General features: G+C 41.6%; 1 protein-coding gene across 2 annotated transcripts in view; it reads left to right on the top strand.

Moving 5' to 3' along the window:
* The window catches only part of LOC126455621 (alpha-(1,3)-fucosyltransferase 7-like), a 367,040-nt gene extending 350,783 nt beyond the window's left edge, over positions 1-16,257 (top strand). For both annotated transcript variants that reach the window (XM_050091385.1, XM_050091383.1), the window contains exons 6-7: positions 4,673-4,833; positions 14,971-16,257. In XM_050091385.1, the coding sequence (XP_049947342.1) occupies positions 4,673-4,833; positions 14,971-15,269 (460 nt within the window). In that variant the 3' untranslated portion in view covers positions 15,270-16,257. The remainder of the gene's footprint in view (positions 1-4,672; positions 4,834-14,970) is intronic.
* Positions 16,258-22,785: the final 6,528 nt, after the last annotated feature.

Genomic DNA, 22,785 nt, shown 5'->3' with positions numbered 1-22,785 from the left:
AGTTCAGTTTAGTCATGTCTGTACGTAGGTGTCAGTAATAAATGTGCTTTCAATGCTTAAGTGTTGTTCTTCACTGATGATCCTGCTTTTGGAATTGATTGTGGTTATGAAGTGACAGTACTATGGCAGAGCACCAGAATTCACACACAGTGGGAAGCAATCAGAATCAGTGAGATGGGCAGCCAGTTATGATGTCTGAATCCCAGTGCCAAGTGGTGTGATGGAAGTAAAATCCCAAAATCGTGTTCTCCCGGCAGACCAATGCAACGTTTAGGAGGTGAGTTGAGAGACGACATCTAACACAGATGTGAGTTTCGAAAGAGTGATGACAACGTACAGAAAGTCGAGATATTAAACTCTGCATTTAAAATGCATACTAGTACCATACCAAATTCTGACCGCAGGAAAGTCGTAGATTAGAGATATCTAAGTAAGTACTTTCGTATTTGGAAAACAATTACTCCTACGAACCCAACAACAACTAAATAGCGAATTAGGATACGTTCCTCGTTTTAATATACGATAGAAACTTCCTATTATTTTCTAGTAAATCTTTCGCCAAGATCTGACTGTGGAATTTGTTGCAGACTTGATGTATTGCCACTCTTGCGAATGAACGAGTTGCCATTAACCTTTCTGTGTTAGTTTCCCTACACTGTCTTCTGGAGGGAGAGCGAAGCGGTTTTCTGATTCCAAATCCTCCGAATTATATTCTTAAATGACACTGCGTCTTTCCCCTTTCTTATTAACATATTTAGAATTTTGTTGTTTAGAGCGTGATTTATGTTATGTGTTGAAATTCAATTCCAACTTTCCTACGTTTGTCAGATTGAAACTGAATATTCCTATTTTCCCTCTTAAGGAGGATTAAAGTGACTGTCAGTTAGTCCTACCGTATTCAAATACAGCCAGACTGTCTAGATAAAAAATTGGCCTTGGCAAAGCTGTAATAGCGTCAGTGTTGCTAATGTTGTTTCTTCGGTAACATTCTCAGAAAGATCGATTATGTTTGTAGCAAGGAGATCCGAAATATTTCTGTATTATGTGGGCTGCCAAACTACTTGTATGAAGGAGTTCAGTATCGCCTCGTACAACATTCGTCTCATTCTCACCTAAAATAGAGGGTAAATCTGCAGACAAATTAGCCGTTACCCACTTTTCCGAAAATAAAATACAATTAACAGAAGTGTTGTTCATTTCGATAAGAGCAGAGCAAGCACTACATTTTACAGTGTCCTCCCGCTGGAGCAAGACGTCATGATCAGAGTGTTGTGTTCTGTGCGAGGACCAATGAGAAGGGCCTCTTCTTCTGTGTGAATAGAAGAAGGTACGTCATAGCCATGTTGACTTTACTAGCTGCAGCTTATTGTCCGTCACTTCCAACAACCTCTTCCCATGCAAATTGCTCTGTGCCTCAACAATGAAGTGATATCATGTAGGGGGACGTCATACTGAACCCTCTACTTAACACTACACATTACCTTAGTTCCCACATTAATTCGATTTCCTTAATGCACATGTGCTCTGGTATTAGCAGAACAACGTCTCCTTCTCATGTAGTTGGTGCAGGGCGTCCAGGGTACTCTCGACTACGTTATCTGCTCGGTAAAATCGTTAGAGAGGATCAAAGGATCAGAAATTTCGTAGTATGAACACACCTCCAGTGCCCTCAAGACTGCATACATAGATGCTAGCCAGACCTACAGTTAGCAGAGCTGTATTTGACTACGAAAAGCATTCGTACGATGCTCAATAAGTTGCAGGTGTCAGGCGCATTCAGAACAGTGTTATATGTAGTTGTGAGTACATTATGTCGAAGCTCAGTTCATTCGAGCTTCGGCTAATTGCTCATATGGTGGGTACTTCCGTCGGCCCCTCCCACCGGAGGTTCGAGTCCTCCCTCGGGCATGGTGTGTGTGTGTGTGTGTGTGTGTGTGTGTGTGTGTGTGTGTGTGTGTGTGTGTGTGTGTGTGTGTGTGTGTGTGTTGTTCTTAGCATAAGTTAGTTTAAGTAGTGTGTAAGTCTAGGGACCGACGACCTCAGCAGATTGGTCCCTTAGAAATTCACACACGTTTGAACCTTTAGGTACTTCCGTAACCAAAGTAGCCGAAGTGTTTGGTGTTTAGTTCATATTACATATAGGGAAACCGGAAAAGCATCATCTGCTAAGTCACAACGTGGACGACAGTGTGTGTTGAGTGATCATGATGAGCGATTATTCAAGAGGATTAGGACGAAAAATAAGATGACAGTAGCTCCAAAAGTCACTGTATAACTGAAAATCGCACTTGCGAACCCTTTCAGCACCAAAATAACAACAACTTTCTGCAGTAGTGATGATGTGTTCCAGTACGACAGGACCCCTGTTCGCACAGCCCACATGGTTCAGGACTGGTTTTGTGAGTGCGAGGATGAATTGGAGCATCTCCCCTGATCACCACTACACCAGATCTAAATATTATTGAGCCTTTGTGGTCTAAGGCAACTGCCTTGCCACAGTGGATACGCAGGTCCCCGTCAGATCACCGAAGTTAAGTGATGTGCTGACCACACGCCCCTCCTATCCGCATCCTTAACTGAGGATGACACGGCGGTCGGATGGTCCCGATGGGTCACTTGTGGCCTGAAGACGGAGTGCCTTGTTTTGTGGTTTACTTTGGAGAGAATAGTGCGTGATTGCTGTCCTTCACCATCATCGTTAGCTGAGCTGGCCACTATTTTACGGAAAAATGGTATAAGATTCTCTGAAAACCACAGGGTCTTGTGTTTATCCATTGCGAGACGACTGGAAGATGCGTTGAATGCAACTGGTTTTCCTACACCATATTAGTCACGGTAATGTGCTGTATTTTTCGTATTCCAGTACTTTTGTCTACCACCTGTAATTCTACATCGTATGCAGTGAACGCCTTAGGTAACCGGATCTTGAGGAGACAGTCAACAAAAACCACGTAGCGACAACGAAGTTGTACTGCCACTCAGTTAAACTGTTAGTATAGCTATACAAGGCGGTTAGAAACAATATGAAAAGCTCATAAGTGTGCTGCAGTGTAGGTGGTACTGGTAACTGTTAAGAAAAAATTTCGGTACGTTGCGCCTTTTCTGGGTTAATTAGCATTTAAGTTAGTCAATCAGGCTATTGCGATCGCAAATTCAAGCGACCCGCCAGAGGCAGTGTCCCCAAACGAATTTTTCGTTTGGTATGCTAAAACTGAACAAGAGATCGATCCAAAAATGGACAAGAAACGGTAGAAAGGATCGAAACTGACCCAAAGGCTGAGTAGTCTCATCGACAATCGTCTGCACTGTGAGAACAACTGACACTAATTATATCTTGCGGGCCGCTTACATTTGCGCGTAATGGCCTGGTTGAATTACTTCAATGCTAATTAATTTGGAACCGATGCAACGTATCAAATCTTTGTCTTAACACTTATTTCTCAGCACAGCCTTCCATGCTACACTCTTACAAGCTTTCCAGACTGTTTATGACCACCTTGTGCAGTTGCGGTGGTGATATAAAGTTTCATAAAACTTTATATAAAGGGCATGTGTCTGTGTCCAGTACCTCCTCTGACTCATTAAATCAAAAATTTCTCTGGACTTCTTCAGTAACCACGGTGGCTGTCGATCAAAACTTGGGTTTGGATTTGTACTTGTCCCACAACAAGTATCTAGCTTGTAATCTACGCAGATCCTTAATCTCAGACGATTTGAGAAATTTCTGCAATAGTTAGGCGATCAACGGTATGGTGCATCGGTCAATTTACAACATAAAGGATGCCATAACCCGGATGCACCATAATAAGTGGCTGCCAGATGGCAAGTGGCGGCTCCAAAACCTCAGCATAGAGAGTGGCTATGAGATTCGTCTTGTAAGCTCCTGTGGTCAAGCTGATCTCCTCATCGTTGATACTGTCACTGATCTTGAGCTAAGAATGTCCCGTTAATCCACACACTGCACAAATTGTTCAGCCAGGATCTCACGAAAACCTTAACTTCTAACAAATGCTCAAGCGACAGATTGGAAATGGAATTGCCGTGTGGCTAGGGCCTCCCGGAGGGTAGACCGTTCGCCTGGTGCAAGTCTTTAGAGTTGACGCCACGTCGGCTACTTGCGTGTCGATGAGGATGAAATGATGATGATAAGGACAACACAATACCCAGTCCCTGAGCGGAGAAAATCTCCGACTCAGCCGGGAATCAAACCCGGGCCGTTAGACATGACATTCCGTCGCCCAGCCACTCAGCTACCAGGGAGCGACAGATTGATGACGACCAGAGATTCATCCTGCAATGAAATCGAGATTAATAAGAAGAGGGAAAAAGTGAAGAGAAGGGAGTAGGGGAACGTGTTTGCATGTCAAGGGGCTATCTGTATTTCAGTAACGAAACAGCACTGTTTCATCTTGTCTAACTTCTAGCACCAAATTACAGTTCCCGACGATTTCCATCAGTGCTCCTGCAAGATATCGGCATGAGACGGTATTGCCGCATTGCTTTTGGAAGTTTTGGAGACTGCAGCTTTGATTATTTTGAAAAATAACCAAACTTATTTTACCGTGTGGCTTAGAAACATAAAAACGCCTACTCCAATGTAGCGCATGCACCCAGCATTAGCACTAGTCAGCGCAAGCCATCATTAAACAGAACCGGCGCCTCTGTGTTGCAGCTGCCCTGGCCACTTCACGAAGGACTGCCCTGCGCTGTCGCAGTACAAGTTCTACTTGTCGTTCGAGAACAGCAATTGCCGCGAGTACGTCACGGAGAAGCTGTGGTGGAACGCCTACCATCACGGCGCGGTGCCCGTCGTCATGGGCGCCTCCCAGCAAGGTACGTCTGTCTTCAGTCTCAAAATAACTATAAAGCGCGCTACAGACGTCGTAATCACATGTACTGCGGTTTCGTGCTGTTCCATTTAAACGTGGAGCGTGATAGGACTAACTAAACGAGAACCTACTGATGAATCTAGTTACCTTGTACAAAACAGAGGAAAAATTTATTAATTACTACACGTTTGATTTTGTTGAAACTCTAGAACAGATGGAACATGAAATTGTTTACTGGTGATGTGCACAGTTGACCATTAAAACTGCAACACCAGCAATGATAGCAAATAACGAAAATTACTTATTGGGCTTATACAATATAGTAGGATGGATACATTATTAAATTTGTATATGTAGGTATACAGTGTGCCAAATTGGTACACAGAGCTGCCATCCGTCGCTACAGTAATGGTTCTAATGCGGCTGGGGGTCGAGTCGAAATGATGTCGATGACAGATACGGGTATGCTATTCCACACAGTGTCGGCACTATGCTATAGTTCATCGGTCACAGTGTCTGGCGGGTGGTGGCTTTCCAGTCTCCCAGCAACCCATCGCCAGATGTTTCGAATAAGTGCGGAATATGCGCTATCCAGGGAAACAATCGACCAGCTCTGTACCAAGGTAGGTCCAGGCAACACTGCAGTATGCGTTCTTGCTTTATCTCGTTGAAATACAACTCACAGACACATCGAAGAAAGATCGCAGCCACTGGTCTAGTCACGAACGCAACCTGGTAACTTCGTTCTCCTGTGACCCTAAACATACAAATGCGTCCGTCATGGTGTCATACCACGATCAGCAATGTGGTTGCTTTCTGTGTCCAATGTTGTCATTTGGTGCTTCAATATAGGCGTGGCTACCTACTGCGATATCACGGGAGCTTGCACCAACGGTTTCCCTGTTGACTGTCTGTGGTACTACATACATCGTCGCACTGTTTGTGTGGATACTTGTCTCAAGGCACGTGACTTACCTGCACGATCCTGCACAACCAAGCAAACAACACTTCTGTCTTCTCGGGTGCTAGTCGCTTGTTGTCAAGTAGATACTGTATGGTGTTGAGTACTGCCCTCTTGAGCTCATTGATTCAATATTCACAAGACACTCGTATAAGGAAATGGGCCCTACCCAACAAGAAGAAACCATACCACCATTTGCCTACGTGATTTAGAGAAACTACAGGAATCTCTACACACGCATAAGCATCTGAATCATCGTCTTACGAATAAGCAGAAAACATTAACAGTTTGATGTAGAAAAAGCCAAAGCTGCAAAATCCAGTTTTTTTATTTAACTGATGATTAGTTTCGGGTTAGCTGGACCCATTTTCAAATCATCCAGACAGACAAAACTGTATTTTTCATAGTAAAGTGCAAATCAAGTTAAGATTGTACATACACAAAGTCAAGTTTTTCTTTGAACAATGTCCTGCCACTGTTCACAAACTTGACAGCGGCAGGACACTGTTCATAGGAAAACTTGACTTTGTGTATGTACAATCTTAACGCTATTACAGAAAATATTTTTTCATCTCTCTGGATGATTTGAAAATGGGTTCAGGTCACCGGAACTAGTCGTCAATTAAACGGAATAACTTAATCTTGCAACTTCGGCTGTTTCTAAATCAAACTGGTTAACACAAGTTGCCGTCCCGTTATTAACTCAGTATGATGGAAATCCATAATCATTAACATTGTTTGCTGGAGAAACACGAGAAAAAGTTGCTGGATTACGTTAGGTGGGACATGTTCGATATATTATTCAACGATAAATAAACTGAGGGAATAAAAGCAAAATAAGTCTCTTATCCTGTGGCAGTGAGTGCACTGTTTTGAAATTACTTTTCAGATTTCAAGTGTGTATCGAATTAGAATTCCAACTGGAAACTAGTTTCCCGTAGGCATACACCTTACTAGCTATTCTAGCATGACTCACAAGCCCTCTCACAGTTTCCATGTGCCATTATAGATTTTCTGTGCCTTCTGAATTAAAATTATCCTGTATTCCTTGATTGCTGCTCTCAATGAAATGATATGCCAGAGAATGGCAAACTAACACGATATTTGGAGAATTCAGATCAGTGAAGTAGTGGCACTCATCGCTTTTCGCAAAGTACTTGCAAATCCCTCGTCTCATAGACTGGACATTGTACTAATGAAGTTCGGCATGAGGGGGAGTTGCTTGAAGGAAGAGCAAATATTAAGACTGCCCTTGGTATGGAGGGGTCAAATTCGTGAGTGTTATGTAACAGTGCCCTAAATACACGCTCTAGGCATTTCACTGCTATGCCACTGGGTACCATGGACATTAATATTCTGATATTCTTATATGTAACAAATACAGCCTACATCCTTGACTTCAATACAGGTTGTAGCGGAATAGTGCTCAAATGTGATCTGACTGTTATGTCCATGCAGATAAGTTGGCGATCATCCTGTTCTGTGATCACATTGTGTGGTCTAGTACTCTTTTCTATCCGCTGACTCAGCATATGCATCAATTAGCGTGTTATGTATGAGGCTGAATTTCACGGTATGACAACAGTAATTTGCCAGAGACAGATGCTTTTGCCCCGTTCAGTCTCACTTATCTGCTGATATTCCACCCTTTCGCATGAAAGAGACATTCCAGCATTGCATTCATGCTTTTTCCTTGCATGTCTACTCTGCACTGGCGTAACATTGACCTTCACAGTGCATAAGGGTGGACGCTTTATGGCCTATATATATGTGATATCTCTGTGCAGTGTTAATCGATCATAGCCGATTTTTTTTTCTACACACGCACTCGAGTAGGCTATTCGAATTTTACCCCTTAGGATGCGGGCATTCCTAAGTATCCTGCCTCGGGCATGGATGTGTGTGCTGTCCTTAGGTTAGTTAGGTTTAAGTAGTTCTAAGTTCGAGGGGACTGATGACCACAGCAGTTGAGTCGCATAGCGCTCAGAGCCATTTGAACCATCCTAAGTATCCCTAAGCTAGCTCGTGGGCAGGTGTTGTTAGTGTAGGCTATCCACCAGTCGACCCTATTACACGCATTCTGCCCACGTTGGCACGGTCAGCACGACTTCTCAGCCCAGAATTTTAACTTAAGTAGACACCGGCTGTAAAAGGGTACTGTCTATCAGATACCTTCGTCGATTTATTCGCATCATGTTGCTCTTATTTACGTCAAGGGCCAGCAGCCAATTTTCGTACGAGGCACTGACCATCTGCAGATTTCTATGTATTCCGTAACGAATTTCTTACGATGTCACCTCCATGAAGGCAGCTACGTCATCAGTGAACTACCCAATTTTGAGGGCAGATTTTAATCCGCCCTATCGTTTATGCTGGATCAATTACCTGAAACTTGCACACTTTAATTTCTCGAATGGTTCAAGATACCTAAACGAGATGTAAACGAAGCACAGACGCTTGCAATCGGGTTTCATTGGAATACTGTTGACTCTTGCGGTAACCGAAATATTTAAGGAAGTACGATTCTTTTTAAATGGAACCATATACTTTAACGGCATTGGAAAAACCTTGAAAAACTAGTACTGTAATACAGCACTCGTTAAGACTGACGTCGATATTGTTCGCAAAAGAGCCCAAAACATCCGCTAAAGTTGAAAGCCAGGCGGCTGGATTCGGCTATTGCGGTGCTCTCATGCCAGGCACCGACGTTATATGCATCAAGAAGATGGACTTAATCTACAAAGATGAAACGTATTTACACTTGTCCCTGCTTTATGCGGGATACAGACAAGGTCAGCCACGATAGTTATAAATACAACTATATGCTAATTTACAGAGCATCAGAAGCGAATTAATTAAACCACGTCAAACATGTGTAGGCCCTACATACCCATGGTTAAGTGGAGATGTTTTATGCAGACAAAGTCCCACTAGGTGGCATTTACACTGCAGTAGCAGATTCCGGCGCGTTGTTCTTCAATTTTAGCATATTTCTCCGATGCTTTTGCGAAAAGTTTCACCGCCAACGTTAACGAGCGTTTTACCACCGCATTCGCCTTTTCAAGAGCTTACGTTGGCTTTTAAAGTATATCGTTCTATAACAAAGTAAACATACTTGTTCTAATATCCGATTGATACAGGATTTACATGGATCGCTTACCCATGCAACAAAACTGCGTACTTCTCTGGCTACTTTCATTTGCCAAAAATCTCTTTTCAGTATCTTGAATTGTGCACAAAATAAGTTGGGTGAAAGCTTTAGATGACTCATACCGAATATATCTTTAACAGTACAGGCCTTGTCTACATCTTCATCTATACTCGGCAAGCCATCTTATAATGCGTGGCAGAGAATAATTTGTAGTTCGTGTATCATTGTGTTCATCGCCCCCCTTCCCCCACCCCTCTGCCCCACTTTCTCATCTGTACCAGTCGTGAATCATGTGCGACAAAAACGATCGCTAGTAGGAGTCCGAGTGAGTTGTAACATGTCTCATTTTACCTTCTTGGTCTTCTCGCGAGACATGCGTAGGAGGAAGTAATTCTAGCAAAGCATGCTCTCGTAATTTTCACAGTTAACTACACTGTTCTCTTACAGCTTCCGCCGCTGGAGAATGGTGAGCATCTCCATAACGTTTCCGCATTTAGCAATTGAACCTCTGACTACACGTGCAGCTCTTCTTCGGTTGTTCTCTGTTTACTCTATTAATTCTGTAACAGGCGTGTCCCAGGACAACAATTAATACTGAAGTATTAGTCGAACAAGGTCGATGAAGGGCTTTGTAAGCTACCACCTTCGTGAGTAAATTAAATTTCGTGATGATTCTTGCAGTGAATCTCAGTCTGGCTTCTGCCTATCCTGCGATTTGCTTTATACGCTCGTTCCGGGAACACCTGAGGTCATCAGTCCCCTAGACTTAGAACTGCTTAAACCTAACTAACCTAAGGACATCACATACATCCATGCCCGAAGCAGAATTCGAACCTGCGACCGTAGCAGCAGCGCGGTTCCGGACTGAAGCGCCTAGAACCGCTCGCCCACGATGGCTGGCCATTCCAGTTTAAACCATTCCATTTACACACTCCCAGATATTTAATGGTTGGTAATGCTTTCAGTACTTGTTCGGGAATCATGTAATCATACAATGATGGGTCATCATTTATGCAAAATTCGCTACATTTGTTTATGTTGAGGATCAAGTGACAATCCATGGACGAAGCTTCGACGTTCTGCTGGCCTTCTTGCATTTCACTTCAATTCTCCAGCGTTGCGACTTCTCCGTTTACAGCTGCACCATCTGCTAACAGCCTCTTAGAACTTCCGACCTTATCCACCAGGACGTCCATTGTGAACAGTAATTGTCGTATAGCACTCTCTTGGAGTACATCCTCAGTTATCTTTGCGTCAGCAGATTTGTCTTCGTTAAGAATGGTGTGCTGTGTTTTGTTTGCTGGAAATTTTTCAGTCACATCAGAATATGATCTGATATACCGTATGCTCGTATGCGTTCACTAGATGGCAGTGCGGAACTGTATCGAATGGCGCCTGGAAGTCAAGGAACACTGCATCAACAGTTGGCGTCCCCAGCTACTTCTTTGTCAGTCTCGTGGGCCAGCAGACCGAACTGGGTTTCAGGCGACCGTTGTTCGCAGAATCCATGTTAATTTCTTCATAAGAGAGTTTTAGGATCTTGGAGAGTCATAAAATGCGAGTATAAAACGATTTATAACATTCTAAAACAGTGTGTGAAATAAAACGTCTTCTGCTCAGACCGTTAAAGTTCTTCATTGAAGGATCACGACCGATTTCACATTCGCAAAATGCAACATCGAGTGATATTTACACAGGAAAAATAACATATTTACTCTTCGGAAAAACCAGTTTTTAAAAACAAACGATCGTTATCAAGTCAGGCACCTAAGAACAGTATCTTTACATTATCTTTCAAATCAATGCAGTATACAGAAAAGACAGCCAGAGGCAAATTCCGTCGTTCATCGTAAAAGCAATAAAAAAGTAAGTCGCTGTAAAGCGGTGGTCCAATCTAAAATGATTGGGCTCGAATAGCAATCTATAAAATAAAGGCATGTCTAAGTAACTACGTAAAACAGAAGAAATCGGAAAAAACCATAGTTGTCGTAAGAATATCCGAACAAATTAAGTCCAATAAACGTAGCCTAACTTCAAGTAAAGTCAGAAAGAAAGAAACAAGGCTGAACACATATGTTATCCGTAGATTACTCAGGGAGGTAACACGGCATGAAACTGGCAATGTAACGCTGTTATAACACAGCATTGGAAATGGCTCATGCGCAAAGTTACGTAAGGGCTGAATCGTGTGTCCGACGAGCAGGATGGAAAGTAGCTGTACTGTGTTACTAAACTAATCCTCCAATAAGCAAGTGGATGAATATACTGAAATCTAAAGGCAATGCATGAAGAATATGCCTCTGGAAACCACTAAACTACTTATTGAAACAACTGAAATGGCCGAAAGGTTTCTATGGCGTAAATCCGCCTGTACATTACGTGTTTCGTCAGAAATTTTTTTCAATGGTCGATAAATTTTTATTTCTTCGAAAGTATTACGTTATGGCTGTTGCTTTCTCGATGCAAAAACTGAATATTAGAGGGAAGATCCGTAATCGAATGCCGAGTTTCCTGTAGGTGGGTGCTTAAGGCTGATCTGAAGCCTGAGTTAATGTGCTTCTTAAAATATATCTCAAAATTTCTACCGATTTGAACGATATACCTTGAGGTATGAATTAAAAAACGCCTTCAATCACAATTTTTCGTGTTTTATTCAGTACACGATGCATATTCCTGCCACGAAAAGGTTTGATATGCCTTTCATCGACGAATTACACTTGAAGATGGACCCACAGGGCCCGAAATGCATCGTGTACTGAATAAAACAAGAAAAGTTGCGACTGACGACGTTTTTTAGTTCATACCTCGAGTGTATTGAGTACAGTCATGTTTGAAGCTGCAAAATATGGATAAAATTAAAAAGATATACCTTGAACTACACACATCACATGTAATACATTGTGCTTAAGGGGGCTTATAACTTTCGGATCTCGACTTTTCGTTTTGTCTGAAACTCTAGCCATTCTCTATAGCAGTGAAGTAGGCCGAAACTATGTTCTTAGAACTCCAACGTCTGCCATTGCTGCCTTGAGATAGGGCAGACACTACCTTCACTTCTCATTATGCCTCTGCATTGACATAGGGTTTGTTACTAGGTTTTACGAGGGCCTATGAATAAGTCATGCAACACTTTTTTGTGAAAACAGGTTGGTTTTATTCAGGATTCCGATAAAACATGTTATTACCCACTCTTTTGACTACAAAACCCTATTTTTCAACATAAGCTCCGTTCAATGGGACGGCCTTACACCACCTCACTGGGAGGACCTATATGCACGCATCGACGTCGGAACCAAAGTCTTGCTGCATCAATAACGTCACCATCAACCACCTACTGCTTCCCGAGGAGTGCATCCATCACTGGGCCAAACAGATGGAAGTCGGAAGGTGCGAGATACGGGCTGTAGGGTGGATGGCAAAGAACAGTCCAATGAAGTTTTGTGAAGTCCTCTAAGCTTTGCAGACTTGTCACACTTTGCGTTGTCATGGAGAAGGAGAAATTCGTTTGTATTTTTGTGCCGAAGAACACGCCGAAGTCGTTTCTTCATTTTCCTGAGGGTAGCACAATACACTTCAGAGTTGATCGTTGCACCATGAGGGAGGACATCAAGTAAATAAGACTGACAGAGTCTCAGAAGACCGTCGCCATGGCTTAGTGGCTAAGGGTGAGACTTTCAACGTTTTCGTCGGAGCAGAGGTGGTGTGGCGCCGCTCCATGGATTGCCGTTTTGCCGGCCGCGGTGGTCTCGCGGTTCTAGGCGCGCAGTCCGGAACCGTGCGACTGCTACGGTCGCAGGTTCGAATCCTGCCTCGGGCATGGATGTGTGTGATGTCCTTAGGTTAGTTGGGTTTAAGTAGTTCTAAGTTCTAGGGGACTGATAACCACAGCAGTTGAGTCCCATAGTGCTCAGAGCCATTTGAACCATTTGATTGCCGTTTTGTTTCCGGTTCGAAGTGATGAACCCATGTTCCATGGCTTCTGACGATGTTCAAGAAAAATTGTCTCTATCAGCCTCATGACGAGCAAGCCATTCCGCACAGATGGTCCTTCGTTGCTTTTTGTGGCCTTCTGTTGGGCGACGAGGACCCCAGCGAGCACACACTTTTGAGTACGCCAACTGGTGGATGAGTGAGTCATCTCTATCAACAGATGCGTCCAGTTGTGCAGTAAGGTGTTTGACTGTGATCCTCGATCACCTCGAATGAGTGTGTCCACACGTTCCAACATTGCAGGGGGTCACGGCTGGGTGTTGCCGGCCGGCACGCGGGAGATCGGACAGGTTTGCGCGACCTTGTTCCGATGATGTGTGTGGCGTCCCCGCACTCCAACCGTGTGCTGATATTGTCGACACCGTAGAGCTGCTACTGCCACAGCTCTCGCAGTGCAGTTGAGACACGATGCGCAATGACATAGGTCCCCGTTGGTGACCGGGAGACAGAAATGCGAACTCGTACGATGGGTGCTTCTTCTGGTTTAAGATTGAATGATTCATTTCCCGGATATGCAGTAGTTGTGAAATCTTATCTCATCCGCATCGTACACACCGCAAATTGCGAGGAAACATTGTAATTATCAGTCTTCTCGTACGTTGTTGGCTCGTTGCTATGGAGTTGTTGAACCTGTATGAAGCGAGATCCACAGATACTCTTTCATCACGTCTGAGTGAACCTACGCCGTAATGTTAAAAAAATGTTCAAAAGTTCTCTTTTCAATTAATGAAGTAGGTATTTTGATATTCAGATTAAATTGTCCCTGCTGAACAGTCGTTGGTTAACTATCATTGATTAAATCACTTAATAATGTAGTCCACGCTTGATATTACACTTGGAACGAACAGTTTATTGTTCCTTGGCTACTAAATACTTTATAAGTTTCGCACCACACGCAGTTGGTTGGTAAAGTCAGTTCTATTAAAATTAAGTTTCTTGACGATTGCGACAACTTGACTCTTCAGCGTAATTGTATTATCTTCGTGAAGTCGTGTAATTGTGTCCTACTCGAGACTAATTGAGTGTAGTCCTTTGATATACTATACACTCATCTTTTAGTTCCAACTATTTGAAAGCCAAGTCCAATATTCACTAGTTTCATCAATTAAGTTCAATTAACCCGTTATGCACGGTTAAACGCGTCTATCAGTTCCTGTCTCTGCTTAGAAAATCAGCTTCTGAAGTTCGTGAATCACGTCACGTAAGAAACACTTCTGAACGCAAAACAACCTCGTCGCGTTCCGTACTCTCAATAACTAAGACAAGAATTGTTCTCGCACGTCTTTACAGGAGGAGAGCCAGCAAGCGACTTCTTCTGTGAAAGAGTATTGTAGGCGCATTGACTTTCTTCGTTGCGCTCACAACTCTCTTCCACATAAAAGTTATCTCTGACTAACATCACCTTGGACTTAGCTTTCAAGATATTAATTGCAATTATCACTTAGATATTTGTCCATTAATTAAATCTGAGCTTTCTTCCTCCTCTTTTCATAGCAAAAACTCTCAGTGATGTATAATGTTGTTGTTATCAAAACTTCTTGGTGTTAGCTTATCGGCAAAGATGTCGTATTTGCCAAGATAACTCTTCCCTACTTCATATTATGATATTCTGTCTTAATTGACTTTAAGGGGACGTTGGGGTGTTATTGATGGCAGTCTTCTCGCCCAACGACTCGTCGTTGTTTTGTTCACTGCCAGGTCTCTGTAGAGATTCAACAAGCGCCTATGAATATGTGCGATACTCTGGTTTTCCGCCAAAAGAAACTCAATGAGAACTCTCTGCTACAAACGACCCTCCATTCCAGATGCCATTTTTAAGACTACGAATAGCGTCACCACCTGTCGGAATTTCATGAATTTATAGGGCCTGTCACGGAAATATTGCATGATGTCCCAGAACAAAATTTGCAATTTTTTAACCGAAATTGGTCGAGAAAAAAATTGTTGCATTATTTATTGAACGCCCTTCTTATCATTTTCACAGACGCTTATGAACATTTGACATTTTGTGCACCCCTGAACGTGTCCGCCGGTTGCAGACTGCCAGCGGCTGCTGCCGCCCGGGTCCTACCTGCACGCGGCGGACTTCGCGAGCCTGGCGGACCTGGCGCGCTACCTGCAGCACCTGGACAGGTCCCCGCGCGACTACGCCGCCTTCTTCCGCTGGCGCCGCCGTTTCCGCGTCCTCAACGAGCACGGCTACTTCGGCGCGCCCACCCGCCACTACTGCCGCCTGTGCGAAGCCCTCAACTACAACGAACGCACGCCCAAGGTGTACAGCCGCCTCGGCGACTTCTGGAACGCCGGCAGGGACTGCTACCCGCCCTACTACACCTAGACGTGCCGTCACATTCCTTGAGTAGATCTTTTTCTACTGTGATTTACGTCACCACTTGCCACGAAAAGAATGGAAACATTCCCACATATGCACATTGACCGTCAACGGGAATGGCAGAATAGGATGTTTACCTGAGTTCCCTGTATGCTTTCCAAGATAATGTGATGTTACGACGTTTAAGAGCTGTTGCGACCTAACGATGTTACAGCAGGAAATCCATCGTGACAGAACATTTCGTAACTTAAACCGTGTACATACGCTACAGACTACGTTAATGAAGGCGTTCTATTGTAGCAGGCTATTTTAACAATGCCCCACGAGGTACGATCGCCCGCGAGCAGCCGCTACGGTACAGAGAGTGAGTATTTCCACTTTAGTCAATACTCAAACCTCAGTAACGAGTTCTAAAGGATTCATCGATGAAAATACTGCCGAGATTTCAGTACGACACGTGCTGGAATATAGCAACCAGCACATTACTCGAGGACGATGCCATTTCATACAAGGGAGAAAGTAGTAGGAACACATTTTCTCCTTTCAAGAATTTAATAAAGTTAGATTACTTTAAATACTACACGAAGGTGTAACCAACCTGAGTTTCGAAACTTCCTATCACAGAAAATGTGAAGAAACGCATTTATAGCTTTCTTTATTATGCTGATTTTTCAAGAAAATGTATGTTTTATTGTTTTTACATTACGGAAATGGATACGAAAAATATTGCTTGCAATATTACTTTTCAGGAACTGCTACCCATCACTAAAGCAGCTAGAGTTATCTATGCAAATTTTAGCTAATTTGGATAGAAACATGAAATAATGCATGCTCGACGCCACTCTTTCAGGCAAATACCACGTATTTAATGTAGTATTTGAACTTAACAATGTGATCTCTTTTTGTTTATGTAAAGAGAGTTAGTTGTAAGTATTACACAACCAAAGAAATCACAATAACAATGTTTTTGTGCTACTTCAGATGTGCTACACAATACTTTATAATAAATTCGTTTGAAAAATCGACATTACTATGACTGCATAAAAGGTGTGTGCATTATAATTTTTTTATACATTCATTTCTCGTCCATTATAACTGACAACCAAGTTACATGCGTGGAAAATAAGAAATTAAAATCTTTAAAAGAGGCTACTGAAACATATAATTGTGCATGAAAATTAGAGGGATGTTAATGATTTGAGCAACAGACTAGTAACTGTGTACTAGGTTGGAATCGATAAAACAATAATAACGATGTGTGACGTGCTTAAAAATAGAAGTCTACTCTTCCTAGCAACGTACATGGATGGCAAACCTAAGACACAGGCCAAAATGGCATGTCTAAAAAGAGCTGCCTACTGTTTACAGCGGCGTATCTGAATGATAATAGTAACAGACACACAAGACGGCATACTAACACAGCTAGTGCATTTCAATGAATTTCAGTGTGTCGTATTTTGTACATGTGGAGACTGAACAGTTCTTTGGAAGAATTACCTGCACCTTGGTTGCTGACGGCATACATACCTCCGCCAAAATTGCCACATCAGATGTACAACACAAATTCCGACTAATTTGGCAGCCAGAGTTTCAGAGAAAACTTATACATCTGTAACATGAAGTCAGGACAGTTGTCAATGTCCAAGATACCATAACAATTAAACTAAATGACAGTGTTGTGACTCGTAATTCACAAGCTGTGAGAACCTTTAACAATCACTTTCTAAATACAGCACAAAAAAAGGATGAAATGGTTCAGCTGAAAAAGCAAGAGAATGTATTAAAAATTCATTCCATAAAACTTTAAGCAGCTAGAAGTAGCATCCTTCACTGAAATTAATAGAATTCTGAAAGTTCCGTATTCTATATTTTACTACTGGCTGGATAATAAATTAGAGTCTTTGAATTTGAAACGTTTCCTGACTTTCAAATATAAACCCATAAACGGAAATTAATTAAATGCTATTACGACCAGCTGCTGAAGAGACACCACCAAACATACCTGAAATAAACTTCGTAGGAAATTTAATAATAAATGTTCTTAGTTGTATTTTCGTCTCAGTGGGAAGCTTTACCTCTTCTTTCTGCTGCGATGGTCGTCTCGAATACAGCCGCCGGAAAAGTTGCTAATTGTTGAGCGTGCCGCCTAATGAAAGAAACTAATATATTTCGATGCGTTGAGATGAACTGTTTAGCAAATAAATATACAGGCACTGTAATTCACTTCACGTTGTTTACATTAACTCAGAATACAATATTATTAACAAAACTGTTACAGCAGGAAGAGTGATAAAATGTTCGCACCCTCTCTTCGTCAACACACACCAAAGATTTCTCTTTTTTTCGTCTTAAAAAAAGTGATAGTCATCTCTTTCATCTTTGCTGCAGCGCATCGCTTCCTTTTTTTTATCTTACGTGTACCTCTTTGGAAACATCTAGCAAGTGCCATTACACTTGCTCCCTACTGTGGGCTGTGGATTCATATACACAGCACACATTACAAGACTTCTTTCTTTTATGAATTTATACAAATCTGTACATTTTACGTTTTTATCCAGAGGGCAAGGTGTAGTCGTCTGCTTTCATGGAAGGGTCAGAACCACTTATTTTGGATGTTCAGTTATTGGCATATTATTTTTTAATATACTCTTTCACTTATGTGTGTCAGCTGTGGGGGAACTTCGTTTTTATCAAATTCTTTATGTGTCATATATTTTACAAAATTTTTGTTACACTACATTAAAATTGCAAATCAATAAATTATTTTACATATACAAGGAAAATATTACCAATTTTGTTTTACATCATGTAGTCCTTTTTCACATTAAATGAAATATTTATCTTTCTTTATTTACATGTATGACAACTGCGTATCTCACCTTTATTTGGCAACAAAATTTGCTTCTTCACTGTCCTTTGTTTTTATATTGTCGTTGAGTCGTCGGCATGTGCTGACTACATTGTTTGAAGTTCCTCGCGGCTATTGTTTTCCGCACCGCGCGCGTGAAGGAGTGTGAACAATTCGTAATGCCCACTAAGTGTGACTATTTACACCTGACTATGGATTCCGTAATCTTCGACAGTCTCCACTGCATTACGGGGCTGAAGGACCCTGCTGAACCATCTAACCATTTACGTCTGGATGAAATCTTCGTCGATATTTTGGTGAGTGTTCGTCATTTGGTGAGTGCTCCATCACCACACAAGTGCCACTATTCCACTTATTCAGCTCGGCGCTGCAGATTCGTTAAACTTTTTGCATTGCGGATGATGAATCACTTAGTGATCGCGAACCAGAATCGTCGCACAGCACAATTTTCTAACCACTAGGTGGCAGCTTCACATATTTGTGGTACGTTTCATTACTTACATACACTCCTTCACACGTATTTCCACTTTCTAATACGTCTGGTGTCGCGTAATATTGGTTTTTACAAATTTAAAAAATATCCTTGAACATATTTACGAAGGCGTGAAACAAATAAACGTCATATAAGCACAGTTACAAGAAAATCTTATCTATACTCTAATTCGAGGTTCCTCGTAATGAATTTTTGCTGACACCTTTATTTTTAGCTCTAAGATAACTTCTCCTTTCTATTTCTTTCTGTGAGTGAAGAATTTACTTCTCAAAATTTTTGCATCTCTCGTAATAACCTGGAAACTGATTTTGTCATCAAGACAATCAAGAACAATTTCACCACTACGCAAGGAAAGGAAAAGCATAGGATTACATGAAGCAACTTCTGTTTAAGAAAAATATCGTGGATCTTCTTGTGCTAGTATTTGTTCTCACAAACAATTAACGCTACTTCCTACAAAGACAGGTGAAACACTGGTTGTAAATCCATGTTTTGCTCACAGAAAAGTGTTTCTCATATTCCTATCTATGTATTAAAATCCTTTGTTTAATATTTATATTTTTCACTCATATAATCACTGTTGAAACCGTCTTTTTATGCTACAAACAGATATATGCATATATACTTTATATATATTTCTGTTGCATTTTATGTTCAGTTTCACTGGCAACACTGCTACAAACCGATATATGCAGACATATATTTTATATATATTTCTTTTGCATTTTATGTTCGGTTTCACTGGTAACCCTGTGTCTTAACACTGTGTTCAGTTTTTTCTACAACGCTAGTTTTATTACTCTTTGTGCAACGTGAACATAACTCTTAATTTACCATGAAATGTGGCATTGGATGTAGCACTCAAACGTAGGGTAAATTAAAGCGAGGCCCATTGCACGCGTTATTACTCTTTAGGTGGCACAGCTACACTCGTGTTTTGTTTATTTCAACGTACTGAATATAAATGTACCTACATATCCGATCCGCAAGTATTTAAGTGTGCCATCCCCCTGCACGCACTCACCTCGCTGTTGAGCTCACGAGTCATGCGTCGGTGGGAGGATACGTGGCTGGAAATGACTGACAATAAGCTCCGTTTAGTGAAGCCCACAACGCGTGTGTGGTGTACTTCCTTTCAGGCCCATAGACGGGACGAGGTTCTTCTCACTCGGCTTCGGATAGGCCACAGTCCTATGACGCATGGTTTCCTGCTCCGGCGAGAGGACCCTCCAATGTGTCGTGCTTGTGGCGTCCAGGTCCCTGTGCGCCACGTTTTATTGGATTGCGTTTTATTTTCTGACCAGCGGGCCGCGGCTGACTTGCCGGAGGACCTGCCATCTCTTTTAGGAAATACTTAAACGGATGTGGTTAAAGTTTTAAAGTTCTGTGACTTGTCCAATGTCTTTACCAAAATTTTAGTGAGAGGGTCTTAATTTGTTCACAGGGTGACTGGCTCGCCCATATTTTACGTAAGTGGCCTGCTAGTGACAATTTCCCATGGCATCCTTGAGGCTCCTTTCTCGTTTTGCTTGCGTTTTATTTTCTTATACAGCATTTTTCATCTTTTCCCGCTTTCTTTGCATGTATGCTTCCATTTTACTAAGTTTGTCCACATTCGTTTCTTTTAATGTGTGTCAGGGCGCTGATGACCCCGACGTTGAGCGCCCGTAAGCCCCAAAACACACACACACACACACACACACACACACACACACACACACACACATATTTCCTCCTTTCCGTAAAATCGCACACTGTCACAATTATACATAACTTATAAACTGATATGAGGGGAGTCCCCTTTATTTGGTACCTTGCACCTGCAATTCAATCCTTTCGCCAAGCAAGACGTGGTACTTTGCATCATTCCATGCAAAATTCTTATTACTTCATAACTCCTTAACTGTGCATAACTACCCGTAGGTCAGTCAGCATGTTCATTGAAACATATGCACTCGTAAGTACAACTAGCTACATTTAATATTTTTGCTAGTAATGTTTCGCCTCCTTATCTCTGAGTATATTTTTATCAATATTTCAGATTTTCTTATGCACACTTTGAAGGGAATTTTCCTGCTGCACTGTGTTTGTGTAAATAACGTTTATTTCCAGAATGAACTCTTAGGCCGGGAACACATTTTTGTCCAATCGGTATTTTTACCGTCGCCGCCGTACCAGTAGTGGCGCGTAGGATAGTACTGCGACGTACACATTGTGCGGCAAACTGGACGATCGGATTCTTTAACACAGACGACAGCAATTCGGCTGCCAACTGCCACTACAATCGACGGATTTTTTAACGTCCCCGCTGAAATGGTGGCCTACTTGACTAAATGCGCTGTTACACTCTCATCGTACAGTCTGCCGCCGACCGCTGTTGTGTACGCGTTGAGAGTGGCATAGTGGTGTGATTTAATCATGGCCGAAGTGGCTGTAATTGATAATGAGTTATTAATTCATTTTGTACAAGAAAGGCCTGAGCTCTGGGACAAAACCTTGGACATTTTTAAAGATAGGAACGCCACAAGGAGTGCCTGGCATGAAGTTTGTCTTCAACTTAGGAATGATTTTGAAAAGCTGAATTATCCTTAACGGTCTTAAATTTATTTTTTATTTGCAGTTTTAAACTTACTAACAAATGCAAAGAATCAAAATTTTAGAAACAAATTAAAAACACCGTACATTACACAAAAGGGAAAACAAGACACTAAAGTACAATTTCAAAACAACAAATATCTTACAATAACATCAGCAGATAAGGGGACAGTCATAGTAGTAATGAATAAATTACATTATCATCATGTTTTAAAACAAAGCTTGATAAAGAAATTCTCAATTTCGAAATGTCGCCGAAGCAAAAGTAATAAAAGTAATTAACAAATCATTTCTATTACATTCAATACATGTAAGACTATTAATGTCAGTAAAATAGCATTTCAACTAATAATCAATAATCTTTAAATTATTTTTCGATATCATTGCATTTATTTTACATTTTTATTGTTTCAATGTACATAGTACCTGTTATATGTCGAATTATACCAATCAGTGAGATTGGAGTTATTTTTTATGCCAAACGGTGTCAAATCTGTCCACAATGTTATGCTTATGTTTCCTGGTTTCACGTATCTGGTCCTCAGATCTTCGACGTCTGCCAGGGAATGCCTCCAACACTTGACACGAAGTACTTGCACAGAATGTTTCTCATGTTGTTGGCTTTCAAATCTCCTCTTGAATAGCACGCTATTCGGTTGTTTTACAGTCCTGTAATTGACGTAGCATCCTCAGCTACGTACCCGCCTCTATCTCTAGCTTAATTGTGAAGGCCAATACAGGCCTTGACAATATCAGTAGCAAAATCAGGTTGTACATTCAAGGGACGATGAAAAATTCGCCATTTGTTACTGAGTATTCCGAAAGCGCACTCTGTGTACCTTCTTGCTCTACACAGTCTGTAGTTAAATACTCTCTTTTCAACAGTCAATTGAATACCAGCGTAAGGTCTCAACAAATGTTTATGTGAGCCAAATGCAGCGTCAGCAACAAAGAAATAAGGTACTTTCGGGCTTTCTGTTCCTGGTAGGCACATGTCTTCCGTTAGATTATGTGAACCACATTCAATTGATTTTCACAGCTTAGTGTCTTTGAAAATAGAAGAGTCACAGTCGTTTCCGTAACTTCCAATGTTCACGAACGTAAATCGGTACGAACTGTCTGCGATAGCCATTAACACAACTGAGTAATAATCTTTATAATTGAAGAATATAGAGCCACTTCCCGCTGGACACACGAGACCGATGTGCTTTCCATCCTCATACAATGAGGGAAATTTGTTATTGATTCAAATCCATTTACTGATTCCTCCCAGATTTCTTTAGTGTGTGGTGGTATGCACTCACTTTGCAAAACTAGCCACAGAGCTTGAACGACCTCTTTAACAATCAATCTCGCTGCAGATATTCCAGTTCTGTACGAATAATGGAGGTCGGTAAATGTGCATCCACTGGCCTAATACCTAGAAGTAAAAACATTATTTTAGTATCAATGCAACACATGTATTTTAGTTAACAAGTTGTACTTTTTCAATATACTTCCTTATTTCGCCTTACAAATATTTTATTTTCAGATAGAGAAGTGATGAAAAGGTGGAAACACTTACG

Source organism: Schistocerca serialis, chromosome 2 (assembly GCF_023864345.2).
Source record: "Schistocerca serialis cubense isolate TAMUIC-IGC-003099 chromosome 2, iqSchSeri2.2, whole genome shotgun sequence".
In the NCBI taxonomy this organism is placed as follows: Eukaryota; Metazoa; Arthropoda; class Insecta; order Orthoptera; family Acrididae; genus Schistocerca; species Schistocerca serialis.
The sequence above is the reverse complement of the archived record's forward strand: the minus strand, read 5'-3'. Positions and strand labels throughout refer to the sequence as shown.